The sequence below is a fragment of the Lepidochelys olivacea genome (genome assembly GCF_965140295.1).
Source record: "Lepidochelys olivacea isolate rLepOli2 genome assembly, chromosome: 2".
In the NCBI taxonomy this organism is placed as follows: domain Eukaryota; kingdom Metazoa; phylum Chordata; order Testudines; family Cheloniidae; genus Lepidochelys; species Lepidochelys olivacea.
In genome coordinates this window covers 47769606-47794782 of record NC_140412.1, presented here as the reverse complement: position 1 = coordinate 47794782, position 25177 = coordinate 47769606, and the positions used below count along the sequence as shown (strand labels likewise).

At 43.8% G+C, this 25177-nt stretch overlaps 1 protein-coding gene and 1 long non-coding RNA gene across 3 annotated transcripts in view; one reads left to right on the top strand and one right to left on the bottom strand.

Moving 5' to 3' along the window:
• Positions 1 to 25177, top strand: part of LOC311517097 — a 117710-nt gene that overhangs the window by 7464 nt on the left and 85069 nt on the right. The gene's annotated exons all lie outside the window — the stretch shown is intronic.
• The window catches only part of LOC311517096 (uncharacterized protein), a 68734-nt gene that overhangs the window by 25104 nt on the left and 18453 nt on the right, over positions 1 to 25177 (bottom strand). Inside the window, exon 2 of one of the 2 annotated variants that reach the window (XM_084621680.1) lies at positions 24844 to 24947. In XM_084621680.1, the coding sequence (XP_084477806.1) occupies positions 24844 to 24947 (104 nt within the window). Of the gene's footprint in view, positions 1 to 24514; positions 24948 to 25177 lie in introns of those variants that run through there. The other variant, XR_014710580.1, reaches the window with a different exon arrangement.

Genomic DNA, 25177 nt, shown 5'->3' with positions numbered 1-25177 from the left:
GGGCAGAAGCCCCTAGCCCTACCACCTTGCCACAGGCCAGAAGCTCCCCCCTGCCCCAGTCTGGTAGGAGGAAAATGGGGGAGGGCTGGCGGGGGGGCGCCGTGAGCTGCAGTTTAACTGTAAATGAGCCTCATGTGACTCACGAACTGTGGTTTGTCCACGCCTGATTTATGTATGTGTGTTTGTGTGTGTATAATTTTCACTACGTCTACCAGTGTCTACTAGGTAGTATTTCTTTCTTAATTCAAATAGAGCCTTGCCAACTTTAAAGTCTGATACTTCCCAGCACCGTGGGGAAATACATGTGAACTTCATATAATTTAAGGGTGGAGATTTCCATCTTCCCACTGGGAACTGGAAGATTCCTACCACTTGAACAACCCATGATATCAAACAATTAAAGCCACGGCATTGATACAAACTTATTTTAGGACAGCTCTGTGCGTATTTAAGGCTCTCTTGGAGCCATATACAATTGGGCTCATAGTTAAGGCTACAGTTTAGTCATGGGTATTTTTACTAAAAGTCATGGACAGGTCATGGGCAATAAACAAAATTCATGGCCTGTGACCTGTCCATGACTTATACTAAAAATACCAGTGATTAAATCTTGGGGGAGGGAAGTGCTGGAGGGCCATGGGGGGCTGCTGCTGCGGGGGAGCCACCTTGGGTCAGCAGCATCAGTTGCCAGGGACTGAGGACAACACCTGCCACCTGGGGATAGTTGCTGGGGCTGTGGACTGTGGCTGCTCTGGCCGGTGGGCTGGGAACCACTGAGTGGAATGTGGTTGCTCCGGCCGTCAGCCGGGGACCACTGCCCCAGACCGCGGATCCTCCGGCCAGACTGACGAGGACCACTGCCCCTGACCGCAGCTGCTCCAGCCGGATGGACAGGGACTGCTGCCTGGGGCCGTGGACTGCAAATGCTCTGGCCTCCCCGGGACCACTGCTGAGGGCCGCCGGAGCAGCGGTTGGTGTGGCTGTCCCGGGGCCACCTGAGCAACTGGCCCTGGAGCCAGCAGCTTGGGTGGCTGTGGGGCCAGCCACCCTGGTCCCTGCAGAAGTCACAAAGATCATGGAAAGTCAAGGAATCCGTGACTTCCCCGACCTCCATGATAGATACAGAGCCCAACTCATAGTAACTAAAGCATATGACTACAGGCAGTGGAGGATTACAAAAATAATCCAAATAAAAAATTTGAAGCTCTGTAAAACAACTCTCAAACAGTTTTCTGTAATATTTATGGCATAGACAGAGTACATAGTGTGATACAAAGGTTTTATTGACAATTGTTTGGAATGACTCACATCATTCATGTTGATAAAACATTTTTTTACCACACCACACTCTCTTGGGTTCCCTATATACACCGCATAGGCAGCAGTAATATTGATGTGATAAACTGCAAAGTCACTCAGAAAATACATTTATAGTGCACGTTTGACTAACTCACTGTCACTCTGATCATTAATCTATCCCAGGTGGAATTGCTAACATTCCAAACCTCTGAGAAGATCAAACATCTGCCATTTTGTCTTTTAAAACAAATCTCCCATTAAAAGAATCAACGTTTTCTTCAAATGTAGAATTTTTCTTCAGCCACAAAATTGCATTGGCCCAAAGCCCAGGATGCACAATAGTCACTCCAGTATCAGTACCATGTCCTCGGTTTCTTCAATAATCATACAAGTGTAGGACTGAAAGGACCCTCAAGAGGTCATCTAGTCCAGTCCCCTGCGCTCAAGGCAGAACTATGTAATAACTAGACCATCCCTGATAGGTGTTTGTCCAACCTGCTCTTAAAAATCTCCAATGATGGAGATTCCACAACCTCCCTAGGCAATTTGTTCCAGTGCTTAACTACCCTGACAGTTAGGAAGTTTTTTCTTAATGTCCAACCTAATCCTCCCAGGTTTCAATTTAAGCCCATTGCTTCTTGTCCTGTCCTCAGAGGTTCATGAGAATTTTTTCACCCTCCTCCTTGTAATAACCTTTTATGTGAAAACTGTTATGTCCCCTCTGTCTTCTCTTCTCCAGGCTAAACAAACTCATTTTTTTTTTAATTTTTCCTCATAGGTTATATTTTCTAGACCTTTAATAATTTTTGTTACTCTCCTCTGGACTTTCTCCAATTTGTCCACATCTTTCCTGAAATGTGCTGCCCAGAACTGCACACAATACTCCAGCTGAGGCCTAATCAGCACAGAATAGAGTTGAAGAATTATTACTTCTCATGTCTTGCTTGCAACATTCCTGCTAATACATCCCAGAATGATGTTCACTTTTTTTTGCAACAGTGTTATACTGACTCATATTTAGCTTGTGATCCACTATGACCCCCTGCAGTACACCTTCTGCAGTACGCTTTCTGCAGTACACCTTCCCTGGCAGTCATTTCCCATTTTGTATTTGTGCAATTGATTGTTCCTTCCTAAGTAGAGTACTTTGCATTTGTTCTTATTGAATTTCATCCTTTTCATTTCAGACCATTCCTCTAGTTTGTCCAGATCATTTTGAATTTTAATCCTCCTCAAAAGCACTTGCAACCCCTCCCAGCTTTGTATCATCTGCAGACTTTAAGTGTACTTTCTCTGCCATTATCTAAATCATTTATGAATATATTGAACAGAACCAGACCCAGGACCGATCCCTGTGGGACCCCACTCGATATGCCCTTCCAGCTTGACTGTGAATCGCTGATAACTACTCCCTGGGAATGGTTTTCCAACCAGTTATGCACTCACTATAGTAGCTTCATCTAGGCTGTATTTCCCTAGTTCATGAGAAGGTTATGTGAGACCGTATCAAAAACCATACTTAATGTTACAAGGGCAACATTAGAGCTAAGGCCGCATTTGCAAACTTAATTGTCACTTGCTGACACTCAACTGCTTAACAATAAGAAAAGGAGTACTTGTGGCACCTTAGAGACTAACCAATTTATTTGAGCATAAGCTTTCGTGAGCTACAGCTCACTTCATTGGATGCATACTGTGGAAAGTATAGAAGATCTTTTTATACACACAAAGCATGAAAAAATAGGTGTTTACCACTACAAAAGGGTTTCTCTCCCCCCACCCCACTCTCCTGCTGGTAATAGCTTATCTAAAGTGATCACTCTCCTTACAATGTGTATGATAATCAAGGTGGGCCATTTCCAGCACAAATCCAGGGTTAAACAAGAATGTCTGGGGGGGAGAGGGGTTGGAAAAAACCAGGGGAAGTAGGTTACCTTGCATAATGACTTAGCCACTCCCAGTCTCTATTGAAGCCTAAGTTAATTGTATCCAATTTGCAAATGAATTCTAATTCAACAGTCGATCGCTGGAGTCTGGTTTTGAAGTTTTTTGTTGTAATATCACAACTTTCATGTCTGTAATCACGTGACCAGAGAGATTGAAGTGTTCTCCGACTGGTTTATGAATGTTATAATTCTTGACATCTGATTTGTGTCCATTTATTCTTTTACGTAGAGACTGTCCAGTTTGACCAATGTACATGGCAGAGGGGCATTGCTGGCACATGATGGCATATATCACATTGGTGGATGTGCAGGTGAACGAGCCTCTGATAGCGTGGCTGATGTTATTAGGCCCTATGATGGTGTCCCCTGAATAGATATGTGGGCACAGTTCGCAACGGGCTTTGTTGCAAGGATAGGTTCCTGGGTTAGTGGTTCTGTTGTGTGGTATGTGGTTGCTGGTGAATATTTGCTTCAGGTTGGGGAGCTGTCTGTAGGCAAGGACTGGCCTGTCTCCCAAGATTTGTGAGAGTGTTGGGTCATCTTTCAGGATAGGTTGTAGATCCTTAATAATGCGTTGGAGGGGTTTTAGTTGGGGGCTGAAGGTGACGGCTAGTGGCGTTCTGTTATTTTCTCTGTTAGGCCTGTCTTGTAGTAGGTGACTTCTGGGAACTCTTCTGGCTCTGTCAATCTGTTTCTTCACTTCCGCAGGTGGTATTGTAGGTGTAAGAATGCTTGATAGAGACCTTGTAGGTGTTTGTCTCTGTCTGAGGGGTTGGAGCAAATGCGGTTGTATCGCAGAGCTTGGCTGTACACAATGGATCGTGTGGTGTGGTCAGGGTGAAAGCTGGAGGCATGTAGGTAGGAATAGTGGTCAGTAGGTTTCCGGTATAGGGTGGTGTTTATGTGACCATCATTTATTAGCACTGTAGTGTCCAGGAAGTGGATCTCTTGTGTGGACTGGACCAGGCTGAGGTTGATGGTGAGATGGAAATTGTTGAAATCATGGTGGAATTCCTCAAGGGCTTCTTTTCCATGGGTCCAGATGATGAAGATGCTATCAATATAGTGCAAATAGAGTAGGGGCGTTAGGGGACGAGAGCCGAGGAAGTGTTGTTCTAAGTCATCCATAAAAATGTTGGCATACTGTGGGGCCATGCGGGTACCCATAGCAGTGCCGCTGATTTGAAGGTATACATTGTCCCCAAATGTAAAATAGTTATGGGTGAGGACAAAGTCACAAAGTTCAGCCACCAGGTTAGCTGTGACATTATCGGGGATAGTGTTCTTGACGGCTTGTAGTCCATTTTTGTGTAGAATGTTGGTGTAGAGGGCTTCTACATCCATAGTGGCCAGGATGGTGTTATCAGGAAGATCACTGATGGATTGTAGTTTCCTCAGGAAGTCAGTGGTGTCTCGAAGGTAGCTGGGAGTGCTGGTAGCATAGGGCCTGAGGAGGGAGTCTACATAGCCAGACAATCCTGCTGTCAGGGTGCCAATGCCTGAGATGATGGGATTTCCAGGTTTATGGATCTTGGGTAGTAGATAGAATATCCCAGGTCGGGGTTCCAGGGGTGTTTCTGTGCGGATTTGATCTTGTGCTTTTTCAGGGAGTTTCTTGAGCAAATGCTGTAGTTTCTTTTGGTAACTCTCAGTGGGATCAGAGGGTAATGGCTTGTAGAAAGTGGTGTTGGAGAGCTGCCGAGCAGCCTCTTGTTCATATTCCGACCTATTCATGATGACAACAGCACCTCCTTCGTCAGTCTTTTTGATTATGATGTCAGAATTGTTTCTGAGGCTGTGGATGGCATTGTGTTCTGCACGGCTGAGGTTGTGGGGCAAGTGACGCTGCTTTTCCACAATTTCAGCCCGTGCACGTCGGCAGAAGCACTCTATGTAGAAGTCCAGTCTGCTGTCTCGACCCTGTCACTCTGACATTCTCTTTAAATGGTTTTTGATGTCAGAAAATTAAATGTTACAGAGAGAGATTTATTTATCTGTAGTTTTCATTGTCATCTATCAGAGGGGTAGCCGTGTTAGTCTGGATCTGTAAAAGCGGCAAAGAGTCCTGTGGCACCTTACAGACTAACAGATGTATTGGAGCATAAGCTTTCATGGGTGAATACCCACTTCGTCGGATGCATGTAGTGGAAATTTCGAGGCAGGTATAGATATGCAAGCAAGAATCAGGCTAGGGATAACGAGGTTAGTTCAATCATGGAGGATGAGGCCCTCTTCTAGCAGTTGAGGTGTGAACACCAAGGGAGGAGAAACTGCTTTTGTAGTTGGCTAGCCATTCACAGTCTTTGTTTAATCCTGAGCTGATGGTGTCAAATTTGCAAATGAACTGAAGCTCAGCAGTTTCTCTTTGAAGTCTGGTTCTGAAGTTTTTTTGCTGCAGGATGGCTACCTTTAAATCTGCTATTGTGTGTCCAGGGAGGTTGTAGTGTTCTCCTACAGGTTTTTGTATATTGCCATTCCTAATATCTGATTTGTGTCCATTTATCCTTTTACATATGAACTGTCCAGTTTGGCTGATGAACATAGCAGAGGGGCATTGCTGGCACATGATGGTGTATATTACATTGGTGGATGTGCAGGTGAATGAACCGGTGATGGTGTGGCTGATCTGGTTAGGTCCTGTGATGGTGTCACTGGTGTAGATATGTGGGCAGAGTTGGCACTGAGGTTTGTTGCATGGATTGGTTCCTGAGTTAGAGTTACTATGATGCGGTGTGTAGTTGCTGGTGAGAATATGCTTCAGATTGGCGGGTTGTCTGTGGGCGAGGACTGGCCTGCCTCCCAAGGCCTGTGAAAGTGAAGGATTGTTGTCCAGGATGGGTTGTAGATTAATAGATTCATAGATATTAAGGTCAGAAGGGACCATTATGATCATCTAGTCCGACCTCCTGCACAATGCAGGCCACAGAATCTTACCCACCCACTCCTGCAATAAACCTCTCACCTATGTCTGAGCTATTGAAGTCCTCAAATCATGGTTTAAAGACTTCAAGGTGCAGAGAATCCTCCAGCAAGTGACCCGTGCCCCATGCTACAGAGGAAGGTGAAAAACCCCCAGGGCCCCTTCCAATCTGCCCTGGAGGAAAATTCCTTCCCGACCCCAAATATGGCGATCAGCTGAACCCTGAGCATATGGGCAAGATTTACCAGCCAGATACCCAAGAAAGAATTCTCTGTAGTAACTCAGATCCCACCCCATCTAACATCCCATCACAGGCCATTGGGCCTATTTACCATGAATATTTAAAGATCAGTTAATTGCCAAAATCATGTTATCCCATCATACCATCTCCTCCATAAACTTATCGAGTTTAATCCTGAAGCCAGATAGATCTTTTTCCCCCACTACTTCCCTTGGAAGGCTATTCCAAAACTTCACTCCTCTGATGGTTAGAAACCTTCATCTAATTTCAAGTCTAAACTTCCCAATGACCAGTTTATATCCATTTGTTCTTGTGTCCACATTGGTACTGAGCTTAAATAATTCCCGTCCCTCTCCGGTATTTATCCCTCTGATATATTTATAGAGAGCAATCATATCTCCCCTCAACCTCCTTTTGGTTAGGCTAAACAAGCCAAGCTCCTTGAGTCTCCTTTCATAAGACAAGTTTTCCATTCCTCGGATCATCCTAGTAGCCCTTCTCTGTACCTGCTCCAGTTTGAATTCATCCTTCTTAAACATGGGAGACCAGAACTGCACACAGTATTCCAGGTGAGGTCTCACCAGTGCCTTGTATAACAGTACTATCTCCGCCTTATCTCTACTGGAAATACCTCACCTGATGCATCCCAAGACCGCATTAGCTTTTTTCACGGCCATATCACATTGGCAGCTCATAGTCATCCTGTGATCAACCAATACTCCAAGGTCCTTCTCCTCCTCTGTTACTTCTAATTGATGCATACCCTGCTTATAACTAAAATTCTTGTTATTAATCCCTAAATGCATGACCTTACACTTCTCACTATTAAATGTCATCCTATTACTATTACTCCAGTTTACAAGGTCATCCAGATCCTCCTGTATGATATCCTGGTTCTTCTCTAAATTGGCAATACCTCCCAGCTTTGTATCATCCACAAACTTTATTAGCACACTCCCACTTTTTGTGACGAGGTCAGTAATAAAAAGATTAAATAAGATTGGTCCCAAAACTGATCCCTGAGGAACTCCACTGGTAACCTCCCTCCAGCACTGATGATGCGTTGGAGATGTTTTTGCTCAGGACTGTATGTGATGGCCAGTGGAGCTCTGTTGGTTTCTTTCTTGGGCTTGTCTTGCAGTAGGAGGCTTCTGGGCACACATCTGGCTCTGTTGATCTGTTTCCTTATTTCCTCGTGTGGGTATCATAGTTTTGAGAATGCTTGGTGAAGATCTTATAGGTGTTGGTCTCTGTCTGAGGGGTTGGAGCAAATGCGGTTGTACTTCAGCGCTTGGCTGACAATGGATCATGTGGTGTGTCCGGGATGGAAGCTAGAGGCATGAAGGTAGGCATAGCAGTCGGTGGGTACAGACAGATATCATCTTCCTTTCCAAATGCAAATGGATGGACATCATACCAAATGGACTGAAGGTAAAAAATCCATTGCTATCTACATACTGCACAAACCACAGTGAGAGATTATGCCACACACTATCAAAGAAACTGAGGAACCACCTGATCAGCATCCTATACCGCAAACAGGAAAACATCAAAAAAGAGCTCTCCAACCTGGAGACTCTCATAAATAACCAACCTTCCATACAAACAGCCTTTACTAAAATAAGACAGGAGATCTACATTACACACTTCACCTCTCTACAAAGGAAAAAGGACTGTAAGCTGTATAAAATCCTACCTGCCACATAGGGCCACAACAGTGGTACCTCTAACTCACCCAGCAATATCGTCAATCTATCCAGCTACACACTCAGCCCACAAAAGCTTATGCTCCAATACATCTGTTAGTCTATAAGATGCCACAGGACTCTTTGCCATTGTCATCTATGTGTATCTTGCTTCATTGCATAGATATTAGAAAAGCACAGAAGTGCAGGTTTATATTATAATGTCAAATTGAACTAAACCTGTTAGCTGCTGTCTCTATTCTCCATTTCTCAAGCTGTATAAATGTTAAGGATGCACTGAGTATAGAATGAGTGCCTTTGGCAGCTGAAACGTAGACGATCAAATTACTTTTCTCTCAGAGAATATTTTAAATGAGATTTTATGCAATCCTTTTGTTTGTTGTCATTTGGTGTTAAGGTTTTTCTTAATATTTTTTTAAACTAGCACAATATATTCTGTCAATGTACCTTCTTCAAGTCAGAATTCAGGTCTATCTCAAGCTCAGAAGTGGCTTCCCTAAAGCTACTTTTTGAGCAAGCTGTCAGTTCTTCAGAGAACTAATTGATTTGTGGTCAGTCAGCTTGTGTCTTAAGTACAGGTAGTACATCTGCATGTGCTAGAAAATTTCAGTTATTGCCTCACTGAACTTGTTCTAAGTTTTCTGTGTGTGTTTAAAAGGAAAAAAAATCTGTTGGGAAAATAGAAAATTTTTCTTGGATGTTCTTGTATTCACTATGAAATGAAATTCACCCTTATACATTGGTGGTACATTGGTGGATAGAAAGCTGGCTAGATCGTTGGGCTCAACGGGTTGTGATCAATGGCTCCATGTCTAGTTGGCAGCCGGAGTGCCCCTCCAAGGGTCGGTCCTCGGGCCGGTTTTGTTCAATATCTTCATTAATGATCTGGAGGATGGTGTGGATTGCACTCTCAGCAAGTTTGCAGATGACACTAAACTGGGAGGAGAGGTAGATACGCTGGAGGGTAGGGATAGGATACAGAGGGCCCTAGACAAATTAGAGGATTGGGCCAAAAGAAATCTGATGAGGTTCAACAAGGACAAGTGCAGAGTCCTGCACTTAGAACGGAAGAATCCCATGCACCGCTACAGACTAGGGACCAAATGGCTAGGCAGCAGTTCTGCAGAAAAGGACCTAGGGGTTACAGTGATGAGAAGCTGGATATGGGTCAACAGTGCGCTGTTGTTGCCAAGAAGGCCAATGGCATTTTGGGATGTATAAGTAGGGGCATTGCCAGCAGATCGAGGGACGTGATCGTTCCCCTCTATTCAACATTGGTGAGGCCTTATCTGGAGTACTATGTCCAGTTTTGGGCCCCACACTACAAGAAGGATGTGGAAAAATTGGAAAATGTCCAGCGGAGGGCAACAAAAATGATTAGGGGACTGGAACACATGACATATGAGGAGAGGCTGAGGGAACTAGGATTGTTTAGTCTGCGGAAGAGAAGAATGAGGGGGGATTTGATAGCTGCTTTCAACTACCTGAAAGGAGGTTCCAAAGAGGGTGGATCTAGACTGTTCTCAGTGGTAGCAGATGACAGAACAAGGAGTAATGAGAAAAGGAGGACTTGTGGCACCATAGAGACTAACAAATTTATTTGAGCATAAGCTTTTGTGAGCTACAGCTCATATTTGCGAATACAGACTAACACGGCTGCTACTCTGAAACCTGCCAAGGAGTAATGGTCTCAAGTTGCAGTGGGGGAAGTTTAGGTTGGATATTAGGAAAAACTTTTTCACTAGGAGGGTGGTGAAACACTGGAATGCGTTACCTAGGGAGGTGGTGGAATCTCCTTCCTTTGAAGTTTTTAAGGTCAGGCTTGACAAAGCCCTGGCTGGGATGATTTAGTTGGGGATTGGTCCTGCTTTGAGCAGGGGGTTGGACTAGATGACCTCCTGAGGTCCCTTCCAACCCTGATATTCTATGATTCTATGATTCTTATGGAGAGGGACAGCACAAGGCCTCTGGATTTAAATGGGATTAAAATTTGTAAGTAAGCCTTGCACTGGTACTCTCCACAGGATTGATTTTTTTCACCCTATGCTATTGTAATAACTCTTCAGTAAATATGTATACTACCTAGTATAACAGGGACCTGATCCTGATTAATAATTGCAGCATTCTTTATTGTATATTATTACTGCTAATTAAGCTGCATTAATACTTCATATTATTTTCTGAATTGCCCCAGTTACTTGGAGTATCTTGTATTCCCAGCAACATTGTGCCAAACAGGGGAACTACTACAATAATTGGCACTGTCAGTTAAATCAGAAACTAATATTTTTATTTGAGATTATTTAAAACAAATCAAAGGCCTTGTAAGACTTGATATAAAAGTACGCTGAAGTTTTACCAATGTTTGTATTTGCTTCACTATCTTTGGCAAATTTATCAATGTAAATTGTGAGGTATGAAAAGGCTTTCTTCCAAAATACGAATGAATCCTCAGGCACTTATTTGCACCAAGAGTATGCAATAGAATACTTCAGTAAAAGTTAATTTTAACCAAGATGTGGTAAATATCCCGCCATTTTGTCACCTCAACCTTACAACATAAAATGTGTTATAAATTCAGTCAGTGTATATTAAAAATGAAACTGGAGCCAACAAGCCATTTGTTTTATCTAAACTACTGAAATTACATAAATAGTGCAGTGTCCCTTCCCTATCATTATTTTATCTAATTTAGGGTTAAATCTTGCAGTGGTGCAGCAATCTTCCACACACACCCATTCACTCCGATGCTAAGGTCCACCCATCCACTGCAATCAGTATGTCAGCCTACATTTAGGTGTGGGGCAGTACCAGACTTGTCAGTCACTAGCAGCACGGGAATTACTCTGCCTCCTGACATCTACTCCAGTTTGTTCTGCCTCCCCAGCAGCTGGTGATTCCCCCAGGCCTCCCTGCTGCAGAGATTTCTGAGGGAACTCCCAAACTTCATTTCAAGACTTACACGAGCAGTTCAGCTCAATATCACATCTATCTAGCTCTCAGCTGTGTCCCTGGGCTGGATTTGCATTTTGGAAAGCCCTCCCCCTCAGCTCTCTTTCCCCTTCTTGGGCATTTAGTGGCTGTGAACTGCTGAATTAAGGGAGCCAACAAGGTTGCGAAAACCAGAGGCAAAAGGAAGGGTCTATCGTCTTGTTTTACCCCCTTACCGGGTGTCTCATTAAATAAATTGGTTGGCTCTGCATGCAGGATGCAGTTTCTCTCACAGCCCAGTCTGGGCAGGGTTGCCTCAGCCACCCTACCCCAAGCAGGCAATTGGAAAAGTACTGGCTCTGGGACAGGCAGGCCCCATCCCACCCCAATTTTCATCAGGGGGACTGAAGCCAGGAGAGCAGCACATGGGACAGAAGATCTTGTCAGAGGCCCTATAGTGCACATCAACAGCCATGACTCTGAGCTCAATTGCCTCATCCCCCTCCCCCTTTGCTTCCCCATGGGTCACGGATGGAGGATGCCAGATGCAGCATGGACCATTGGCCATTATCTTTGAAAACTCGTGGCAAACCGGGGAAGTCCCGGATGACTGGAAAAAGGCTAATGTAGTGCCAATCTTTAAAAAAGGGAAGAAGGAGGATCCTGGGAACTACAGGCCAGTAAGCCTCACCTCAGTCCCTGGAAAAATCATGGAGCAGGTCCTCAAAGAATCAATCCTGAAGCACTTGCATGAGAGGAAAGTGATCAGGAACAGCCAGCATGGATTCACCAAGGGAAGGTCATGCCTGACTAAAAATCTAATCGCCTTTTATGATGAGATTACTGGTTCTGTGGATGAAGGGAAAGCAGTGGATGTATTGTTTCTTGACTTTAGCAAAGCTTTTGACACGGTCTCCCACAGTATTCTTGTCAGTAAGTTAAGGAAGTATGGGCTGGATGAATGCACTATAAGGTGGGTAGAAAGCTGGCTAGATTGTCGGGCTCAACGAGTAGTGATCAATGGCTCCATGTCTAGTTGGCAGCCGGTATCAAGTGGAGTGCCCCAAAGGTCGGTCCTGGGGCCGGTTTTGTTCAATATCTTCATAAATGATCTGGAGGATGGTGTGGATTGCACTCTCAGCAAATTTACGAATGATACTAAACTGGGAGGAGTGGTAGATACGCTGGAGGGGAGGGATAGGATACAGAAGGACCTAGACAAATTGGAGGATTGGGCCAAAAGAAATCTGATGAGGTTCAATAAGGATAAGTGCAGGGTCCTGCACTTAGGATGGAAGAATCCAATGCACCGCTACAGACTAGGGACCAAATGGCTAGGCAGCAGTTCTGCGGCAAAGGACCTAGGGGTGACAGTGGACGAGAAGCTGGATATGAGTCAGCAGTGTGCCCTTGTTGCCAAGAAGGCCAATGGCATTTTGGGATGTATAAGTAGGGGCATAGCGAGCAGATCGAGGGACGTGATCGTTCCCGTCTATTCAACATTGGTGAGGCCTCATCTGGAGTACTGTGTCCAGTTTTGGGCCCCACACTACAAGAAGGATGTGGAAAAATTGGAAAATGTCCAGCGGAGGGCAACAAAAATGATTAGGGGACTGGAACACATGACATATGAGGAGAGGCTGAGGGAACTAGGATTGTTTAGTCTGCGGAAGAGAAGAATGAGGGGGGATTTGATAGCTGCTTTCAACTACCTGAAAGGGGGTTCCAAAGAGGATAGCTCTAGACTGTTCTCAATGGTAGCAGATGACAGAACGAGGAGTAATGGTCTCAAGTTGCAGTGGGGGAGGTTTAGATTGGATATTAGGAAAAACTTTTTCACTAAGAGGGTGGTGAAACACTGGAATGCGTTACCTAGGGAGGTGGTAGAATCTCCTTCCTTAGAGGTTTTTAAGGTCGGGCTTGACATATCCCTGGCTGGGATGATTTAACTGGGAATTGGTCCTGCTTCGAGCAGGGGGTTGGACTAGATGACCTTCAGGGGTCCCTTCCAAGCCTGATATTCTATGATTCTATGATTCTATGACACGGCCAATGGCCCAAGTGTGTGATAAGGGAGCTTTGAGCTCAGTCCCCTCCCCCTGCTGCCACCTCTATAACAGACCCTCCGACTGGGGCTCCCTATACCTATCCAAAGATGAGGCCTCCAGGGGCACACAAACCTATCTGGCCCCTGGGGATACTCACAACAGAAAGGGGTAGAGCTTCTGGGAAGCCCATCCTTGAGCCCCAGACCAACATCTTCCTTGAGAGAGCCACAATACTGCCCACTTCAAAAGATCATGACTCAGAACCCCCAAAATCATGATTGTCCCAAAAACTCATGAGTATTTTAAAAAAATTGATCTTTTGATTTTTGAACTCTGTGTGTGTGTGTGAGAGAGAGAGAGAGAGAGAGAGAGAGAGAGATCTTATTTTCCAATGCGGGGGAAGTGAATAGTGCTGCTCACCTTCATGGCATGTAGCAGGGCAAATAATCCTCTGTGCCAGATTACCCTTCTCATGCTCACAGAGTGCAGCATGAGATAATACAGAAAAGACTAGACTATAACCGTGCACTGATTCCTCCAGGCAGGCATGCCTTCCCCTCCCCTCCCCGAGAGAATTCTTCCTTCTTTGGGGAGGAAGGCCAACATTCCAAATCAGATTTACAGAATCAAATAACGAAATATATTTGAAACAAGCAACCCCCCCATCAGAGAATAGGCACTCCGTCAATCAGGAGGGTACTGCGTATTGTAAAACTACACTTAAAAGGTCTGCAGCTGCCCTAGACAAACTGTAGCTATATGTCCCTTTTCATGCACCTTAGCAAGGTGTAACAGAGATTTCCTGCCACGCCTAAAAGATAGGAAAACTAACAGGCAGCTCGGGACAACAGCTGCTGTGGGTCTCCATGTCCTAACTATTGGGCTGTCATTCCTAGCTGTAACAGGGTCCTACCTTGCTCTAATATCCAGCTTATTGTTTCCAGCTTCTGTTGCAGGTTACCATGCCATTCCACGACCAGTTCCTCCCCACAGCAGCTGGCCATGGAGCAATGAGAGGGACAGCAGTCCCAGCGTGGAATAATCTTGGCAGGCAGTAAAAGGTCTCTTGGCCCACCATTTCTTTCTTTCTATCCCCTCCTCCATTTCATAAGACCAGAGGTTACCTTAATACACACTGTAGGATGTAATACATAGAAGGTATATTTTAGGTGTTGGGACATGTGAAAGGATGCCTAGTTGTCTGTCAAGGAAAGAACAGCCAGGTAAAAAGCTGAGCCAGCAACCTGATTAGGTAAACAACTGATTTAGCAAACTAATCCTAGGCAGAAAAGTGTTTATACGATATATAAGGAATAACTTTATAACAATGTATTTAAGGTGAGCACCTGAAATGTGGGTGTGCACGTGTACTTAACCCTATGCTGTGCCCTGTTCCAGTGGTCCAATCACTCAATAGAGCAGCAAATAAACAACATACTTCTTCAGCTCAAGTGCCTGTCTGCGAAGTGGTGCATTCTGCGTAGCAGGAAAAAGAACTGGTCAACACGTACCAATGAACTTTTAACCTGCTATCACTACTGGAGATAAATGTGGCTAGTTTCCTGGTGATCAGAGACTTGGCATTTGCATCTGGTAGAGATTTTTAACTGAAAAAGTGGCCTCCTCAGTATACAGACCCTTCACAGGAGGCCAAGTCCAGGCAAAAGTTGTCTCAGTCTTCTCCTTTGGGCATGAACACTGTCAGGTGGCATCAGGCCAGCAAAAATAAACAAATAAACCTGAACTTCTGACATCCTAAGTTCCTCTGTATACATTCACAAGTAAAGGTAACATGGGTGGCCAGTATTTCAACTATCGTTCCTCTCAACATAAAAATTAAATGGCCTGAGGACTTCTCCATAGAAGGAAAGGGGGCAGGGGGAATGGAATTCAAATCTGTTTCATGCAATCAGTGGGGCTTGACCCTTGGGATCAGATGCTCAGACATGTTAGTTTCCTGCTATCTTAGTGATACAGTGGGAAATTTTACAGAAAGATGATGCTATTAATCAAAAATGTGAATTTGCAATCCTGACTCTTGACAGACACTATAGAGAGGAATACAGATCACATGGCAAATTGAAGCAATCCTTGAAGAACAACAGTAAAAAGTACCTTTGCAAGAAGTAGCTAGAATAAGTGCAGGGTATATAGTTGCCCTCTGTTGCCTCAGAGCTATTTACAGGTGGCCTAGCCTACCTGTAGTTAGACTCCCAATTGGTGCCAGGGTCTTTCAGTTTGGGAGCAAAAGGGCTACTTATAGCTTTGGACAAATGAGGTGACTAGTCATTGTCCAGAGGGGGCACACTATGGAGCTGTGAAAGAATTTTAGGAACAGCTTTGTCCCATTCCCAGTCTCAGCAACCTGTGAAAAGGCCAAAGTATAAATGGAATCCATCATCTGTTTTAGATTAGAGCATTGCAACTGGTTCTGCATCCTATTTCTAGCTTCAGAGAACTGGGGACAAGCAGAGCAGGCCCCTGCCTGAAACAACTAAAGAAGTTGCTAATGCAGCCTTATCATTTAAGCACTCTGATTTTACCATCCTCAGGCAATTCTTATGTAGTGCAAGTGGATAAGAGCCTTTTTTCTTCTCCAAACTTCAGTCATTACCATTTGATCTTATGTGTGCTTTCAGGGTCTGTCTCTCCATAGTGATGATATTGGCTTTATGGAATAATGGTTTTATGGAAGAAGCAAATTTACTTATGTCAGCTGGGACAATTTTTCTAATTGGGGTTCTGTACAGAGAGAAAGCTGAAGCAAACACAGAACGATCTGGTACTTGGAATATCTTAGCTTCAGGACAAACACAGATGTGGTATCACCACAACTCAGTCACAGGCCTGTGGTAAGGCCAGAAGAATGTTGATATACAAAGATGGTCTAATGGAAAACAAGTGATATCACAGAACAAAAAAAGTTCTTATGGGAGCCTCTTAAGAATTCTTATCTCATACATAGGCATGCTTCAATGAGCCAGAACTCATATGATACCTATCTGGTAGTTCGGGGCATCCCCTCCACAACTCACTGTATCTCGTTTAAAGAAAAGGAGTACTTGTGGCACCTTAGAGACTAACCAATTTATTTGAGCATGAGCTTTCGTGAGCTACAGCTCACTTCATCGGATGCATACCGTGGAAACTGCAGCAGACTTTATATATACACAGAGATCATGAAACAATACCTCCTCCCACCCCACTGTCCTGCTGGTAATAGCTTATCTAAAGTGATCATCAAGTTGGGCCATTTCCAGCACAAATCCAGGTTTTCTCACCCTCCACCCCCCCCACACACAAACTCACTCTCCTGCTGGTAATAGCCCATCCGATGAATCCGATGAAGTGAGCTGTAGCTCACGAAAGCTCATGCTCAAATAAATTGGTTAGTCTCTAAGGTGCCACAAGTACTCCTTTTCTTTTTGCGAATACAGACTAACACGGCTGTTACTCTGAAACCTGTATCTCGTTTGTTGGCAGAGATCTAGCTTCATTTGTATATACTCCATTTCCCACCACTGATGAATGCAGAGGATCAGATTTTTTGAAGGGATCCACACAAATCATTTCAGAGAATGGGTATCAGCATGGGTACCAGAAAGACAGTTAATCTACCATCTGGCATCAGGATTCAGATGAGGTCTCAGAGTATGTCCCCATTCCATTTATGGATAACAGACTTGTTCTACTCAGGAGATTCAGTGTCTTTTTACAGGGTTTTCATAATAAGTAGGAAGAACATGATCAGCCCTACCCCAGAGAGGAACTGTCCTGTGCTGGGGAGGAACAGTTTCGTGGAACCTCATTCTGCTTCTTTACAACACTAACCAGATTATATTTCCTGCCCATTAAAGTAGGCCTCCCAATGGGTACTATATTGTCAGAGGAAGTTTTTATTTGAAGTTGGTAGCTTTCTCTAATGAGACCTAGAGAGACAAGGTGGGTGAGGTAATATCTTTTATTGAACAAACTTCTGTTGGCGAGCGAGGCAAGCTTTCAAGCTACACATAGCTCCTCTTCAGGTCTAGGAAAAGTACTCTGAGTCTCACAGCTAAATATGAGATCAAACAGATTATTTAGCACAATGAGAAACTAGTATTCTACTTTTAATTCAGAGAGGTAGTCCTTAGAACTGTGATAGCATTTATTCCCTCAGTAAATTCAAGAAATAGTCTTCCTTCAGTTAAGCATCAATATTCAGTCCTTAGGAGCACTGATATCTATGGGGAGATACCTCATGTCCCCTGTACTGAGATCTGCCAGAAGGCCATTAGTTCACCAAATTCTACATATTAGTCAGCCAGTCTCAGCCAATGCCATTTCCCTTCTTCTGGAAGAAGCATTCTCTACACCTTAGTGCACAGGTGAAAATGGAGGAGGTATTTTGTATACAATCTTCCTCATTTTGGATTTCTACATTTGAAGAATGATCCTGCTTTCCCACCCTGAAGGCATTCTGCTATGAAAGCCTACAATGGATCGGTAGACCTTAGCACAAACAAGAAGAGGAAAAATTGTTTGTGTTTACATGAAATTTCCTTTCTTCAGGTAATAAGGTCTACAGATCTGGCCCACCCAGAGTCAAATGGATCATTCAGAATAGAGATGGAAATCCAAGGATTCAGGTTTGTTGTTATTATTAGATGAAATTTACTATGCTCTGCAGGGAGAAAACTGTACTTTTCCTCAAAGTATATTTAACACAATCTGTAATATAAAAAAGTAGATTTGAATTATTCTGGCTTCTACTCACAACTCATCCTCCTTGGTTTCTGTGTGGCCTCCAGCAATGTGGACAACTCCATCTTCCTGGACCACATCCATAGCTACAAACAGGCACCTCTGATTTCTTTCTCCTATCAAATCACACTTTCTTTGTCTCTAATAGTGACTTCTTCTGTGACCCAAGATCTTTCCTCTTTAGAATTCCACAAAGTTTAAATTTTAAATCCTCTGGGTATTTTTTTCTGTCTGCCTTTCACCCCTATCCTCTTGATCATTTTATCAGTCAGTATGTTTAATACAGCCATTGTAGATCTCATTAGAGTTCTTTTTGTGCCAGTGATTCTAATCTGTTCTTATAATCCTTTGAGGCATTTCCACGTCCCTCTCTATCTTATTGGCTGGTTTTCACTATGTAAACATGAGATTTGGTTTCATCTTCCTTCAATTAAGTTTCCTAAAGACAGAAGTGTCTCTTTCATTCAAGAGGAGGAGAGTCTTAAACAGAACTCCGTCTCCTCCCTTCCTGACTCAAATCTTAACTTTGTCTCTGCTCTCCATAAATTTAGTATCATAATTTACCCAATCTAATCTATCCAATCTATGTTTTAACTGTGTTCATCACCATAGTATCTAGAAGCCTTGCAAATTTTATAAGAAACACATATGACCTCAATTTCTCTCACTTTCCATCCTTCAGAGAAGGGACATTTTGAGTTTTTGAAGTATGTGGGTAGTGTGGAATAGCTAGGTCAAAAAAGTGTATTTTACACTTTGTTATGCTTGAAGGCATTCCGATGAACTCTGGGACTAAGATTCACAGTTTTAGGTCAGCTGCCAAGAAAGCTGTCTGTCTCCTGAGCTGCTATTCTCACTTTTATGGCTGACAGTTCCATTGTTCCAATGGGATGTAGCTGCTGACAGCAGTCAGGGTTGTTGAGGAAGAAACAATCCTTTACATAGGTTTGGCCATTTACAGGGAGCAGGGAAGGTTCTGAAGATGAGGACTGAAGCCTTGAATATGGATTTTTTTTTTCCAATTGGGAACCAGTGTAAGAAGCAGAGTATGTGATCAGGATGATGTACTTTCATTGGTCTGTGTTGCTAAGTACCATAAACCGGCTGTTGTTTTTTGAATAAATTAGAGCCTTTTTGCAATCAGCAACTTTATCTCTGCCCTGCAGTAATCAAAATTAGACATAACAAATGCCTGGATCACTGTGGCCCTGTGAGTCTAACAAGATGAAGTGGAGTTTCCTTGAACTGGCACAGATAGAATAGAGGTCTGTTTGACCTTCCTCAACTTTCTGCAAATCTGTCACCACCTTGGCACTATTTTCCACATATGCCATTGTCCCAGGTCCTCTTCTGATGCAATCTTCATCCCTCTTATCTCTCAGCTTGACAAGTGTAACTTTCCTTGCTTATGGGTTCCCCAAGTCCCAGTTTTCCAGACTCCACCATGAACAGAATGTTGCTACACAACTTCTTACAGATACAAACAAGAATGACTCTATTGCTCCTGTTCCCAAATGACTACACTGGTTCCCTGTTTACTTCAGGATCCAGTTTCAAACTGATTTCCTTGTTTTTAAACCCTCCATTACTCCAGCCTACCATATAGATTTTTGTTTTGCATTATTTTTCTTCTCAGTTGTTCTCTTCATCTTGCATTGGACTCTTCTCTGTCCCTTAACAATCTCATTACTCTTGGCTTTACTCTTTACTCATTACTCTTCAGCTCTTGCTTTTTCTTCAGCTACAGCTTTTTCTGTATCTGTCACACTCAATGACTCACCTCATTGACCCTCCATCTCAGCTGAAAGAATGTCTCTTCTCTATTATTTACCAATATTAATGTAATTCTGTACTTATATAACATTACTCTGTACTTAGACTGTAAGCTGTTTGGGGCAGAGACTGTCTGTTGGTTCTGTGTGTACAGTGACTACCACAGGGGGTCCTGGTCCATGATTAGAGCTCCTAGGTACTATGGAAATAATATCTAGGAGCTCTAATACTATACTGTAAAAATAAATTTTGGAAATACAGAAAGCCACCCTGCATTGTAAAGTTCTACTGCTTTGTGTTAAATCTTTCATAGTTTAGATTGTTGAGGACTGTTGTCTTTGGTGACCCATATTGTTAATATCTACTCTAAAGTCTTAATAGCCTTCCTGTGGTTCAGCAACCCATACTGCATAGATTGTTAAAGCTATCCATTTAACAAATGCCTTATTTAATGTACGGGTGCACTTTCGCCTCTTTTGGTATTTTATTCTTTCTGCTAATGTAAGGGGACTGTTCAGTGGGAGTGTTTTGGTTGGCTAGCTCCCACTACTAAAAGGGGCAGGGTCTATGGGAAATCAGGACCCTGAGACTGATAGTCCCCAGGAACAATGAGGAGAGGCCAATGCTCCAGGTCAGCCTGAATGACAGGGTGGGCAGGCTAATCAGGGAGTCAGGACGCCAGGGAGGTCCCGTCCTCCGTGTGAGCTGGATTTGCCTGGGTCAGACAGTGGGGCCGAGCGAAGGAGAAAGCGGGGGCCTGAGCTGAGCTGGGGAGCAGAGCTGTGCCAGATCCAGAGAGAGCAGACCCTGTCCTGGGAGCAGAGCTGCAGCCCCAAAGCCAGAGGCACAGCCCAGAGAGAGCAGACTTGCCCTGGGAGCAGAGCTGCAGCAACCAGAGCCAGAGGGGCCAGAAAAGCAGCCCAGGAAGCGGGTCAGTGCTGGGAGTAGAGTCACAGAAGCAGCCTGCAGAGCAGACCTGTCCTGGGAGCAGAGCTGCAGCAACCAGAGCCAGAGGGGCCAGAAAAGCAGCCCAGGAAGCGGGTCAGTGCTGGGAGTAGAGTCACAGAAGCAGCCTGCAGAGCAGACCTGTCCTGGGAGCAGAGCTGCAGCAACCAGAGCCAGAGGGGCCAAAGAAGCAGCCCAGGGAGCTGGAGGCAGAGCAGCAGCAGCAGTGCAGAGACCGAGTGGTGCAGCTCGGGCTGGAGCAGTCTGGAGCTGGGTGCGGTGAGCAGCTGGGGAGACCGAGGGGGACCCTGGGCAGCAGGCCCAGCACAGGGAGACGCCTCAGCCAAGAGGCTCTGCAGGCCAGCTTGGATCGTAACCCCGACAGGGCGGGGGCGACACTTGGCAGAAGGGTCCTACCACTTAGAGCCTGAGAGCATGAGACCACCACCAGAGCAAGTATCCAACACACAGCATCCCTGCAGCACAGCCAGGGCCTGAGAAGAAGGCCTGGGACTTACAAGGACCAGACTGTGAACTGCCCTGACATTCCAGAGACACTGTTTGTGATGTTCCCTGCCACAGAGCGGGTTGACGTGTTTCCTTTAACCTTTCTCAATTTCCCTTATTCTTTTTAAAATTAATGGTTGATTAAATAACTTGCATTTGCTTTACCTTGTATGTAATGGTTAGTGGGTCAGAGAAGTGCCCAGTGCAGAGGGAGTACCCTGGAGTAGGGACACCCTAGCCCCTATCCTCGGTGACTGCAGCAGGGTTGGGGGTAGAGACCCCCAAGAATCCAGGGCCCAGCCTTATTGGGGTTACAAGGACTCTGCCAGACAGGAGAGAGGAAGGGGAGTCCTCAAGAGCAGGGAGGCCACTGGGTAAAGGAAATGGGAGCGAGGACTCAGATCCTTTCGCTAGCCCACTTCACTGGGTAGTGCAGAAGCGAGGAAAGTTCCCCACAATAGCGGGACTATTCCCCCGCTTACACAAAGTCAATCCAGTGGGTAGCATTTTCAAAAGTGCCTAAGGGTCTAAGGCTCCTACATCCCATGTTAAAGTGCCAAAGTCACTTTTAGGCATCTAAGCCCCTTTGAATTTCAGTGACACATAGGTGCCTAAGTGCCTAAGTTCTATTTTCAAAAGTGATTTAGGAGCCTAAGTCATGTAGACAGTTTTGGAAATTTTACCCTTCATCGTGTTTGTCTTATGACTATATTCAGATATTGTGACTTTAAATATGTGCCTTTAATGAAAGCCTAAATTAGTATGTGTGAGCCATTTAAGTATTTTTGAAAATAAAAAACAAAAGCCAGAACCTAAGTATAAAGTATTCAAAAAGAACTATTGTAAGCTTGAAGCTGAAATTGTCAAGTGTTCCAAGCTTATACTTACCTTGCAAATTCAAATGCATTCTATATAAAATATTCTTTTTGAAAAAATAAAAACTTTCCCTAACGCCCCAAGCAAATACAATATAATATCTAAAAACCAAGTTTTAATTTGAGGTCCAACAATACTTAGAATGCACTCTCTCGCATGCCTATTAAAGCATCAAGCTCAGCACAGGAACTTTCAGGCATAGTGTCTCCTTCATATCACCACTGGCAAATTTTCCCTGCTTGCACTCACTCAGAGTATTTTTACGAATGAAAGGCATGAATAGAAATATCAGTTAGCACATTATTTTTGAGAAAAGTATATCACTCTGAGGCTGCCTTCTGTATTTCACTGAATTTTAAAATCATAAATGTTACTCGCTGCTTCATATATTTCTGGAAAAAAATATGTTGCTCTTAAAAATTTCACAAAGAAACATAACTGTCATCTTAGAAAAAGCAATTCTTGTCCATCAAATATTTTTCATATTTTATTATTTTTATCTTAGAACATAGGGCTAATCATTTTTTACAGAAGGTTAGTGCTCATCCAATTTCATGGGGTTATTGGCTCATATCGCAGATGTAAAAAATGCAAGTGTTGGTTATTTTATCTGTTCTAAAAATACAGACTACTGCAGGACAGAGTAATGGCATTTGGCTTATCTCTCAAGCACAAATATAACTTGGAGACCACTGGTGCATTTTAGGAAAGAAAACACTAATTTCTCATGTAAAACACTCACCTCATTACAGTCTTCTCTCAACTGCAGTAAAGACTAGTACCAAGTTCTAATGTTCTTTTCTTTCAATAATTAAAATGTATATACAGCACCACTGAAGTTTCCCTAGTTATTGATAGCTCACATAGGGCCAGTTCTGATACTCTTTCCAATTTACTCCATTGGGATTACCTTGGAGTAAGGTACAATTCAACATGCGAGAGTTTCTCAGAATCTGATCCACAGGAGTAGGATAGCTCTTGGTAGAGAAAAGGGGTTATGGACTCTTTCACCTCTACTTGCATGTTCAAATAAAGGATGAAGCTTTGAATAACTATTAAGTAACTTATGCAAAATAAGCTCGTTGTCTCAGTTTTTAACATGAATCTCACTGATTTTAGAGCCGAAAGCAAGAAACAACTGTGTGCCTTAGCTGTCCTCTAGTAATTAATGCCCATCACTACTATGGGATGGGAAGGGAAGGAAAAAAAAAACATTTACCAATGAAACACCTGTTTTATTTTCCTGGAAGCTACTTGGATACCTCAATGATAAGTGTGGTATAAATAGAGACATGTAGATAGCCAGTACATTTTATATCTATGTGAGTACAAGCTCATGTGATGTCTTCTTCTAGTGTCTAGCTTACAGAGAGGACAAGGGACCTACTGTTATAGTAGCTAAAGCAGACACAGAGGAACAGATGTACGTCCATTACTACTTAATCCAGGCCAGCATTTAGGGAGATGATGCATAATAACATTAAGTATAGTAGAATACACTGATGTGGTCTGGGAGTGACTGAGGGCTTGTCCACACTGTACAGTTTTGTCGATGCAAGTTATGCCGACAATCAAAAACTGTTATAATCACATTGCTTGTGCATGTTCACACAACGCTCCTACTGTTGGTGGAGCATGTCCACAGTTGGTGGTCTAGCATCAACAATGAGAACAGTGCAGTCTGGGTAGCTATCCCACAATGCTACTTGCTACCTTCTGCAGCTAGGAGTTGTGGAAAAGTGAAGTAAATTATAGTGCATCATGGGTGTGGGCTCAAAGTCCCATGATGCAGTTTTGTCCGTCCCATCATTCCATGGTCTGACTGCATTTCACAGAATTTTTCAACAGTCCCTGTTTACTGTGCACCCACCATCTCTGTCTGAAAGGATGGATCCCGCACTGCTCTCTACTGGTGTGGTCACTGTTATAAACACATCTAAAATCATAGAAGATTAGGGTTAGAAGAGACCTCAGGAGGTCATCTACTCCAAACCCCTGCTCAAAGCAGGACTAACCCCAACTAAATCATCCCAGCCAGGGCTTTGTCAAGCCAGGCCTTAAAAACCTCTAAGGATGGAGATTCCACCGCCTCCCTAGGTAACCCATTCCAGTGCTTCACCACCCTCCTAGTGAAATAGTTTTTCCTAATATCCGACCTAGACCTCCCCCACTGCAACTTGAGACCATTACTCTTTGTTCGGCCATCTGCCACCACTGAGAACAGCCTAGCTCCATCCTCTTTGGAACCCCCTTCAGGTAGTTGAAGGCTGCTATCAAATCCCCCCTCACTCTCCTCTTCTGCAGACTAAATAAACCCAGCACTCTGCCACGATTTGTTAAATTACTGCCTTTGATGAAAATTTTGATGATTCCTGATCGGGATTTGTAGTCAGCAAATGATCAAATTGCCATTGTTTTTTTACTACCAGCAGCAAACACCTTGTGTAGGAGACAAATAAAGATTAGTTATCTCTCAGAGAGTTTGTTTTTATTAAATGCCAACTAAGAACACACAAAAAAGCTTGGTGGGGAGGGAGATAAGAGTGCAGGGCAGTGTAGTCTCTCATAGCTGTGTGTAAGTGCAGCTATAAGCTGTCTGAAGGGCTGGAGTGAATGGGGTACTGATTCATTCCAGGAAGTTGCAAGAAACGTGTGGGAGGAATTTGGGGAGGGCATGGAAAGCAATTCTGTATTGGCAGGCAGGGGAAACACATCTGTTCTGCTAGATTGTGATGAGGGACTTCAACATCTCTCTTTGCTGCTCCATCACTTTTATCATCTGTTCCTGGCCCTTTACAATTTGCTCCGCACTCTCTTTTCTGTCCTGCCTTTCTATTTTAAATTTTTCCTTCAAAGTCTCTCTACACTCCCTGTGTTCTCTTTTTTTGGCCTCTGAAGATTGGATCACCTCTCAGAACATGTCCTCCTTGCTCTGCCTTGGTCACTTCCTTCTCTGATGGAGGTGTTCTGCCACTGTGTAGAGGGTTCCTCAGAAGACCACATCTGCAGAAGCTGGAGAAACAAATAGAAGCATGATTGTTAGTTCACGCACAACATCAAATCATTGTAGTAAGATACACCTCTTTTTACATATGAATCACTTTTTCCACTGTCTTGGCATACACACATTTCAGAGAACACCCTAAGCACGGTAAGTTTGGCCTGATGTGTGGGGGGCACTCAAGATGGGGCAAAGTGTCTTGGTGGTTTTTTTAAGGGGATAACCGCAGGCAACTGGGGAC